The 11,309-nt window shown below is 43.4% G+C and overlaps 1 protein-coding gene across 2 annotated transcripts in view; it reads left to right on the forward strand.

Moving 5' to 3' along the window:
- The window catches only part of LOC141048427 (class I histocompatibility antigen, F10 alpha chain-like), a 117,800-nt gene extending 114,004 nt beyond the window's left edge, over positions 1–3,796 (forward strand). For both annotated transcript variants that reach the window (XM_073543986.1, XM_073543987.1), the window contains 2 exons: positions 1,680–1,725; positions 3,332–3,796. In XM_073543986.1, the coding sequence (XP_073400087.1) occupies positions 1,680–1,723 (44 nt within the window). In that variant the 3' untranslated portion in view covers positions 1,724–1,725; positions 3,332–3,796. The remainder of the gene's footprint in view (positions 1–1,679; positions 1,726–3,331) is intronic.
- The last annotated feature ends 7,513 nt before the right edge of the window (positions 3,797–11,309 follow it).

The raw sequence follows: 11,309 nt of genomic DNA on the forward strand, positions 1-11,309 counted from the left end.
AAAATGCAGAGTGCTTGCAGACCTCAAATAATGCTAAGAAAACAAGATCATAATCATTTAGAAACAACAATATTACTGTTTTAACTCAGGAAGAGTTCAGAAATCAATATTTTGTGGAATAACCATGATTTTTAATCACATCTTTAATGCGTCTTGGCTGCTTTCCACCAGTCTCTCACACTGCTTTTGGGTGACCTTATGCCACTCCTGGTACAAAAATTGAAGCAGTTCTTCTTTGTTTGATGGCTTGTGACGATCCATCTTCCTCTTGATTACATTTCAGAGGTTTTCATTGGGGTTCAGGTCTGGAGATTGGGCTGGCCATGACAGGGATTTGATGTGGTGGTCCTTCATCCACACATTGATTGACCTAGCTGTGTGGCATGGCGCATTGTCCTGCTGGGAAAACCAGTCCTCAGAGTTGGAGAACATTGCCTGAGCAGAAGGAATCAACTGTTTTTCCAGGATAACCTTGTATGCGGCTTGATTCTTACGTCCTTCACAAAGATTAACCTGCCCAATTCTAGCCTTACTGAAGCATCCCCAGATTATCACCGATCCTCCACCAAATTTCACAGTGGGTTCAAGACACTGTGGCTTGTACACCTCTCCAGGTCTCCGTCTAACCATTAGATGGCCAGGTGTTGGGCAAAGCTAAAAATTAGACTCATCAGAGAAGATTACCTTACTCCAGTCCTCTATGGTCCAATCCTTATGGTCTTTGGCAAACTTCAGCCTGGCTCTCCTTTGCTTCTCATTGATGAAAGGCTTTTATCTAGTTTTACATGACTTGAGCCTTGCCTCTAGGAGCCTGTTACGAACTGTTCTTGCCATGGACTTCATGCCAGCTGCCATTTCTTTTGTAGGTCACTTGATGTCATCCTGCGGTTGCTGAGTGACATTTGAATAAGATGACGGTCATCCCGGTCAGTGGAGAGTCGTTTTCACCCTCTACCAGTCTGTAACTTTGTTGTCCCCAATATCTGCTGCGTGACCTTGTTGTAATGGACAGCCGTCTTAGAAATTTGTAAGGATGGAGGCAACATGACGCTCACTGTATCCCACTGCTAGTAAAGCCAGAATTGAGCCCTTCTTTTCCTCACTCAAGAATTTACTGTTCAACTCTTTGGCATGGTTAAAAGTTACTATTTTTTCATTCCTATTACTTTTGGGATATTACTAGCAGTTGTTTTGCCATCCAGCTTGTCCTATTAAAAAAGGATTGTGAACACCACAGCAGGCTTTTTTATACTTTCCTTTGTTAAATGAGATTTAGTTCAGGTGATCACCTAATCAGAAGCTCATTAAGTAGAATGAGGTGTACTCTGGTTGGAATTCAACTGACAATGGAATGGAACGGCTGTTAGATATGGAGAGAAGCTGATTTTTGTAAATCTGTGCAGTGGTCTCTTAATTTTTGCCAGAGCTGTATGTACGTCCTGATGTAGCAAGTTACACCCCATGAGGACAGACACAGGCGCCATTCTGTGTTAATCGCTGTCTAAAAAGAAAACCAGACACATTTTCTGGAGACTGAAAACTGCTGCACATGAATGAAGAAAAACAAAAAAAAACAGTAAAGAGAAGGTTTCCAGTGTTTCTCCACCTTCTACTCACATTTCATCTGTGACATCTTATAAAACTGAGATTTTGCTATAAATCATTTCCTATTTTCACAGCTTCGGACACATCCTCCGACTCCAATAATCCGGCCAACGCCTAATGGTGAGTGGTGATGTCTTCTGTAAATGCTGCCGCCGTGCAATGAGGGGAGAATTAGGAGAAACTTACTGGGGGAAAGAGGAAAGTGGGGAGGAGGGAAGGGATTGTAAAGGGATTGCGAGGAAGAAAGGTGAGATTCGTCTTTTTCCATATACAGTATATATTGATCATTATGTGATCGTCACTTAAAGAAGGAGAATATAAATGCTGTATATTCCCGGTACATGGACGGTGCAGACTGGGGGAGCAGACAGATTCCTTTACAGCTGGTCATACACTAAAAATGGAGAAAGGAAAGAAAAAGAATAAAAAATTGCAAAAACAATTAGTGCAGAAGAAGGTTCTCTATTACAGCCTGGGAGAGAGGCTGTCAGTAATAATCTTCAATTCTTCCCTTCTCTATCGAGTTTATAAAGAATCTATCATTGGGATTTTCTGTCTTATCTGAGAGCAGCATAAAGTAGGTGCAGAGACCCTAATTCTAGAACTGGGTCACTTACTGGGCTTCTTGCTGTAGTTTGATAACACGCTGTTTTATCTGCTGCAGCTTTGCTAGTCTTCTCAGTGATGAGTTTCTGCTCTGTAGTCCTATATATTTAGTAGCTTAGTCTATCCCCTCCATACAGCACTGATTTTCAGCTTTCTACGGGCCATAAGCTGTCAGTCAGTGTTGCGTTGAAAAACAATAAAGGTAGCACCATGATTTACCAAGAATGATTAGTCTAGAACATTGAAACTGCATTACTGCCATAGAAAATGGGTCAAAGAGTGCTATATAGTGTATATGAAAAATTGCTATTAAAAATACAGTAAAAAAGAAGGTACTTAGCCCATAGATTGGCCAATATATGTGAGCCCAAATACCACATCAAGGCGTCCTTCAAACGTTGGGTCCCTGTTCTGATATGTCACCTCTCCTGGGCAAAAAGCCTACAATTCATGGGGCAGGAACAGACCAGCTATTTAAAATAAACTGTGGCCGATGAGAGTGGGAATGTCCAAAAAGGGTTTGATACAAATAGTGAAAAAGACCAGCACATGCAAAGCTAGTGTGAACAGGTGTCAACCAAAAAATCATATAACTTGAAAAACAATAAAGGTTGCACCATGATTTACCAAGAATGATTAGTCTAGAACATTGAAACTGCATTACTGCCATAGCAAATGTAAAAAAAAGGAAAAAAGCGCTATATAATGTACAAATGAAACATTTATATGCGAATTTGCTATGAAAAATACAGTAAAAAAGAAGGTACTAAGCGCATAGATTGGCCAATATATGTGAGCCCAACTGCCAAGCCAAGGCGTCTTTCAAAAGTTGGGTCACCTCTAGTGATGAGCGAGTATGCTCGACTTTGGAAGTGCTCAGAGATTTAGTTTCTGTTGCCGCAGCTGCATGATTTGCGGCTACTTGACAGCCTGAATACATGTGGGAATTCCCTAACAAACAGTCAATCTCCACATGTATTCAGGCTGTCAAGTAGCCGCAAATCATGCAGCTGCGGCAACAGAAACTAAATCTCCGAGCACTTCCAAACCCGAGCAAGGACATTATTAGACCGGTGTAATGACCTCTAATGGGAACGGTTTGTACTTTTTGTCATTACAGAGCCGGACGAGAGACGTCTTCTGCCTCCATCCTTGTGGACCGAAGAATCTCACCTTTTTTCTGTCATTACTTCATTGTGTGTGATTGTACAGGAACCGGCCGTATGCAATAATCTGATTATTATTAAGTCTAATCCCGAAATAAAATGAGCGCTCATAAAAAACAAGCACAAAGCAGAATTGTGAGGCCTCCGGCTGGGTCCTGGTGATGGTGGTCACATTTTCTCGGAAGCTTTTGGGTGAAGTCTTTACATATTTGTGTCTCTTACACTGTTATTCTCATTAATGGCGCATTATACTGGGGGCGGGATCGCTGCATATAACATTATGTCGCTTTATTTCATGCTTTTTACATTCGTTATAACATTTTCTGTGAGGATTTGGGTTTCATTTTATTGTAGCTTCAGTTTTGTTCTGATTTTATTGATATTTTTCTATTTATATGATTAAATATCAGTACAGGAGACATCGGAGCACAGAGCAAATGTTGTATTATACCGGAGGGGTCATTATACGTTCTTACATGTTACACTGGGAAATGTCTGCTGGTAACAGATTAACCCCTTTCTGACATGAGACGTACTGTCCCGTCCATGGGACCCGGGCCCCTATGCCCATGGACGGGATAGTGCGTCTACCGCGATCAGCGGCGCCCACGTGGTGAGCGCCGCTGATCGCGGCCGGGTGTCAGCTAATTATCATAGCTGACACCCGGCACAATGTGACAGGGGCGGTCACGGACCGCCCCTGACACGTTAACCCCTTGCACACCGCGATCAAACATGATCACGGTGTACCGGGGGGGGTTAAAGGGAAGCATCGGCAGGGAGGGGGCTCCCTCCGTGCTTCCCTGAGCCCCCCACGGCAGCGCAATGTGCAGCGCTGCTGCGGGGATCTCTTTCCCTACAGGCCCCCGAATCCAAGATGGCGACGGGGGCCTGTAGGGAGCTGACTTCCTCACAGGCATGAGGAAGTCTGCAGCACTGCCTGTGACAGATTGCTGATCTGTCACAGTGATCTGTGATGTGACAGATCAGCGATCTGTCATAGGACAGTGATGTCCCACCTGGGACTATGTAATAAAAAAAAAAAAAAAAAGTGTTAAAATAATTTTTAAAAAATCGCCAAATTAAAAAAAAAAAAAAAAATATTCCCCAATAAATTCATTTTTTGGAAATAAAAAAAAACCAAACAATAAAAGTACACATATTAGGTATCGCCGCGTCCGTAACGACCTGCCCTATAAAACTGTCCCATTAGTTAACCCCTTTAGCGAACCCCTTAAAAAATAAAAAACGAACCAAAAAATAATGATTTATTATCATACCGCCAAACAAAAAGTGCAATAACGCACGATCAAAAAGATGCATATAAATATCCATGGTACCGCTGAAAACGTCATCTTGTCCCGCAAAAAACGAGCCGCCATACAGCATCATCAGCGAAAAAATAAAAAAGTTATAGCTCGCAGAATAAAGCGATACAAAAATAATTATTTTTTATATAAAATAGTTTTCATTGCATAAAACCGACAAAACATAAAAAAACGACATAAATGAGATATCGCTGTAACCGTACTGACCCGAAGAATAAAACCGCTTTATAAATTTTACCGCACGCGGAACGGTGTAAACGCACCCCCCCAAAAGAAATTCATGAAACGCTGGTTTTGTTCATTCAGCGTCCCAAAAATCGGAATAAAAAGCGATCAAAAAATGTCACGTGCCCGAAAATGGTACCAATAAAAAAACGTCAACTCGTCCCGCAAAAAATAAGACCTCACATGACTCGGTGGGTTAAAATACGGAAAAATGATAGCTCTCAATATGTGGTGATGCAAAAACTATTTTTTTAAAAAAGAAACGTCTTTTAGCGTGCGACAGCCGCCAAATATAAAAACCCGCCATAAATAGTAAATCAAACCCCCCGTTATCACCCCCTTAGTTAGGGAAAAATAATAAAATTAAAAGAAAATGTATTTATTTCCATTTTCCCATTAGGGCTAGGGTTAGGGCTAGGGTTAATGCTGAGATTAGGGTTAGGGGTGTGTTGGCGTTAGGGTTGGAGTTAGAATTGGGGGTTTCCACTGTTTGGGCACATCAGGGGCTCTCCAAATGCAACATGGCATCTGATCTCAATTCCAGCCAATTCTGAGTTGAAAAAGTCAAATGGTGCTCCTTCCCCTCCAAGCTCTGCCATGCGTCCAAACAGTGTTCTACCCCCACATGTAGGGTATCAGCCTACTCAGGACAAATTGCAAAACAACTTTTGGGGTCCAATGTCTCCTATTACCCTTTGGAAAATAAAAAAATTGGGGGCAAAAATATCATTTTTGTGGAAAAAAATTTTTTTTTTATTTTCAGGCCCGGGCATTATAAACTTCTGTGAAGCCCTTGGGGGTTCAAAGTGCTCACCACACATCTAGATAAGTTCCTTAGGGGGTCTAGTTTCCAAAATGGGGTCATTTGTGGCGGGTTTCCACTGTTTAGGTACATTAGGGGCTCTCCAAAGGCAACATGACACCCGCAGACCATTCCATCAAAGTCTGCATTCCAAAACATCACTACTTCCCTTTCGAGCCCCGACATGTGCCCATACAGTAGTTTTCTCCCATATATGGGGTATCAGCGTTCTCAGGACAAATTGGACAACAACTTTTGGGGTCCAATTTCTCCTGGTACCCTTGGGAAAATAAAAAAAATTGGTGACTAAAAGATCATGTTTGTGAAAAAAAATACAAATTTTTTATTTTCACGCCCGGGCGTTATAAACTTCTGTGAAGCACTGGGGGGTTCAAAGTGCTCACCACACATCTAGATATGTTCCTTGGGGGGGTCTAGTTTCCAAAATGGTGTCATTTGTGGGGGGTTTCTACTGTTTTGGTACATCAGGGGCTTTCCAAACGCGACATGGTGTCCCATCTCAATTCCAGCCAAAAACGTCAAATGGCGCTGCTTCCCTTCCGAGCTCTGCCATGCGCCCAAATAGTGGTTTACCCCCACATGTGGGGTATCAGCATACTCAGGACAAATTGCACAATAACTTTTAGGGTCCTGTTACCCTTGGGAAAATAAAAATTGGGGGTGAAAAGATCATTTTTGTGTAAAAAATATGATTTTTTCATTGTACCGCTGTACGTTATAAACTTCTGTGAAGCCCTTGTGGGTTCAAAGTTCTCTCCACATATCTAGATAAGTTCCTTGGGGGGGGTCTAGTTTCCAAAATGGGGTCACTTGTGGGGGGTTTCCACTGTTTAGGTACATCAGGGGCTCTGCAAACGTGATATGGCGTCCGATCTGAATTCAAGCCAATTTTGCATTGAAAAAGTCGAACGGCGCTCCTTCCCTTCTGAGCTCTGCCATGCGCCGAAACAGTGGTTCCCCCCCACATATCAAGTATCAGCGTACTCAGGACAAATTGCACAATAACTTTTGCAGTCCAATTTCTCCTGTTACCCTTGGTAAAATAAAAAAATTGAACCTGAAGTATTTTTTTTGTGAAAAAAAGTTAGATGTTCATTTTTTTTTTTAAATATTCAAAAAATTCCTGTGACGCACCTAAAGGGTTAATAAACTTCTTGAATGTGGTTTTGAGCACCTTAAGGGGTGCAGTTTTTAGAATGGTGTCACTTTTGGGTATTTTCTATCATATAGACCCCTCAAAGTGGCTTCAAATGTGATGTGGTCCGTAAAAATAAAATGGTGTTGCAAAAATGAGAAATCGCTGGTCAATTTTTAACCCTTATAACTTCCTAACAAAAAAAAAATTTGGTTCCAAAATTGTGCTGATGTAAAGTAAACATGTGGGAAATGTTACTTATCAAGTTTTTTGTGTGCCGTATCTCTGTGATTTAAGGGCATAAAAGTTCAAAGTTGGAAAATTGCGAATTTTTCAAAATTTTCGTCAAATTTCCGTTTTTTTACAAATAAACGCAAGTTATTTGAATGAAATTTTACCACTATCATGAAGTACAATATGTCACGAGAAAACAATGTCAGAATCACCGGGATCCATAGAAGCATTCCAGCGTTATGACCTCATTATGGGACAGTGGTCAGAATTGTAAAAATTGGCCCGGTCATTAACGTGCAAACCACCCTTGGGGGTGAAGGGGTTAAAGCATTGTCCTTCATCCTCCTCCTGACTCTCCAGGTCCCATGTAAGGTCTCCTTCACATGCCCGTGTTTGTCATTTCATTCTTTCTTTATCCGTACCGCAAAAACATGGCTGACACACTGATCCAAAACATGGTGACACCGGTACTGATTTCATACGGACGTTTAAAGTGACCTTACAGTAGATACAGAGCTGTGGAGTCAGTAAGCCAATACTCCAACTCCTCAATTTCTATGACACCAACTCTGACTCCAACTTCTCGACTCCGACTCCACAGCCCTGCTTACATGGTGCTGCGGAGCACTCGCCGTTATCAGCTCCGCACTGATCGCTCACCATTATCAGCTCCGCACTGATCGCTCACCATTATCAGCTCCGCACTGATCGCTCACCATTATCAGCTCCGCACTGATCGCTCACCATAAGGCTGTGTGCACATGCTGCGGATTGTGGTGCGGATTCATCCGCGCGGATTTTGTAAAATCCGCAGGTGAAACCGCAGGTCAAAATACCTGCGGGTTTACCTGCGGATTGCTCTGCGGTTTTTCATCTCCTCAATGGAGGAGATGGCAAACCGCAGCAGAATCCGCAGAAAGAATTGACATGTCAATTCTTTCTGCGAATTGAAAACCGCAGATAATCCGTGCGGAAAATTCCGCACCGTCTGCACAGCGGTTTTTGATTCCCATAGGGAATCATGGTACTGTACAACGCAGCAAAAACTGCTGTGGGTCCGCAGCGGCCAAAACCGCTGCGGAACCGCAGCAAAATCCGCAGCGTGTGCACACAGCCTTATAAGCTCCGCACTGATCGCTCACCATTATCAGCTCCGCACTGATCGCTCACCATTATCAGCTCCGCACTGATCGCTCACCATTATCAGCTCCGCACTGATCGCTCACCATTATCAGCTCCGCACTGATCGCTCACCATTATCAGCTCCGCACTGATCGCTCGCCATTATCAGCTCCGCACTGATCGCTCGCCATTATCAGCTCCGCACTGATCGCTCACCATTATCAGCTCCGCACTGATCGCTCACCATTATCAGCTCCGCACTGATCGCTCACCATTATCAGCTCCGCACTGATCGCTCGCCATTATCAGCTCCGCACTGATCGCTCGCCATTATCAGCTCCGCACTGATCGCTCACCATTATCAGCTCCGCACTGATCGCTCACCATTATCAGCTCCGCACTGATCGCTCGCCATTATCAGCTCCGCACTGATCGCTCGCCATTATCAGCTCCGCACTGATCGCTTGCCATTATCAGCTCCGCACTGATCGCTCACCATTATCAGCTCCGCACTGATCGCTCACCATTATCAGCTCCGCACTGATCGCTTGCCATTATCAGCTCCGCACTGATCGCTCATCAGGGAAATAACGTCGTGAGCATCATGTGATCCCAGAGGGAAAAGGAGGATCAGGGTTGAGTTATTATACGGAGAATGTGAGTTTAATACAAACAGAAAAACTGAGCAGCACATCCCAACTAGATTGAACAGGAGCCAGCTAACACAACAATTAAGAAAATACAAAGCTACACTCTGGATTGTGGATAATGGTAAATCTAGAAAATTGGAACTGCATTACGGCCATAAAAAATAGGTAAGTGCTATATTATGTATATATGGAATTTTGGAAAATATATACATAATATAGCACTTATCTATTTTCTATGGCAGTAATGCGGTTCCAATTTTCTAGATTTACCATTCTAAACAATCCAGAGTGCAGCTTTGTATTTTCTCATTAGGGATGAGTTTAATACAGATACTAGTGGTGCGACTGTATATCACTAGTGCAACAATAATAATGACTCCTGTATTGTAGTGACCCGATGCACAAACACCGAGAGATCCGGCTCTGACGCCTCCTGCAGATCAGCGTGGACGAGCGCTGTGACTGCGCTGACATGGACCCAGTGATCGTCAAGACTAATCTGCAGGTGGCTTCAGAGCTGGGTTTCTCGGCGCTGACACATCGGATCACTACCAGACAGGCGCCATCTTTATTGCTGTACTGGGATCTATACAGCTGGACCACGAGACTCAGCAGTAAAATCGTCCTGACAGGTTCCCTTTAGGAGCAGCTGATCATTTGCCAGAAGTGGAGAGAGCGATAGTAACAAGGATCTATTAAGAAAAATGTTTGTGGATCAGAATATGCTAATTTTATGCTAATGACAGGGCTCCTGATGAATGTGAGGCAATCAGCCCCGAGACATTATATAACACCACGAAATATCATCCACAATAACAGAAATCAGAAGGAAACAATCCCCGGATTTTCTGCTCTAGGACTTTTGTTTGTTTGTTTTTTTCTATAAAAATGGGAATAATTATAAATGAATCTTACAGTATTTCCTGATCTCATCATCCAATCTATAAATAAAGGACATTTACACCGATGTCACAGTCGTCTTTTTCTGTTACTTTTATTGTGGAATATAATACAATGTTTCCCATGTTATTATAATTACAAAAAGCTACAAACTCCGGAATATTAGAAAAGTGCAATTCATTCTACTGGGGACAAGAAACTTACTGGGGACAAGAAACTTACTGGGGAGTTTATCTCCAGAAATATAACACCTTCCGGGCAGTCGCGTTACTTTTTACATAACATTATTCTTCCGTCCGTCCGGTCGTATCAGGACTTTTACGGGAGTTGTAGTTTTGGATTTCATTTTTCCTTCGCTTAGTGTGGGATAAAGATGAGCCGGGAACTTGTTCTGCAGATCTGTGGGATTGTGGCGATAATGACGGGTTTTTTCTCTCCAGATTTTATTGGGTTTAATAAACTGTTGTCATTTTCTGCCCCCATTACTGTTATGTTCTAATTACTACTGTACATTTCTGGGGGAAGTTGTAGTGAAGGAACAAGCAGCAATTCTAAGTTTCATTTTTTTTTTTCCTTTACAGAGATTAACGTGTGGGGGAATTGACTTTATAATGAACTAGCTGAAGAGCCCGGCGCTGCCCGGGCATAGTAACTAACTGGTTAGCTATAGCAAATTATAATTATCCTCCATCCCATAGTCCCGTGCCCATATACCCATCATACATCTCCTCCATCCCATAGTCCAGTGCCCATATACCCATCACACATCCTCCATCCCATAGTCAACCATTATGACATAATGAGCGGCGGGGCATGCAACCTATGATGACATCAGCGTCGCCATGGCAACCATTATGACATCATAATGAGGGGCAGGGCTTGATACACACTTTTTCCCCATTATGTAGATAGGGGCAAAATTGTTTGGTGAATTGGAACGCGCGGGGTTTAAATTTCACCTCACCACATAGCTTAGGACACTCTCGGGGTCCAGACGTGTGACTGTGCCAAATTTTGTGGCTGTAGCTGCGACGGTGCGGATGCCAATCCCGGACATACACACACACACACATACATACATACACACACTTGAGCTTTATATATTAGTTCAGGGGTCCCCAACCACCGGTCCGCGGCCCAGCACCGGGCCGTTGCGGAGCCATATATATAAGGGAGAGAGAGTGGGAACGGAGCCATATACAGGGGAGGGAGAGTGGGAGCGGAGCCGTATATACAGGGGAGGGAGAGAGGGAGCGGAGCCATATATAAGGGAGGGAGAGTGGGAGCGGAGCCGTATATACAGGGGAGGGAGAGTGGGAGCGGAGCCGTATATACAGGGGAGGGAGAGTGGGAGCGGAGCCGTATATACAGGGGAGGGAGAGTGGGAGCGGAGCCGTATATACAAGGGAGGGAGAGTGGGAGCGGAGCCATATATACAAGGGAGGGAGAGTGGGAGCGGAGCCATATATACAAGGGAGGGAGAGTGGGAGCGGAGCCATATATATATGAGGGAGA

Source organism: Dendrobates tinctorius, unplaced genomic scaffold, assembly GCF_039654945.1.
Source record: "Dendrobates tinctorius isolate UK_male_01 unplaced genomic scaffold, ASM3965494v1 ptg000135l, whole genome shotgun sequence".
NCBI classification, from domain to species: Eukaryota; Metazoa; Chordata; class Amphibia; order Anura; family Dendrobatidae; genus Dendrobates; species Dendrobates tinctorius.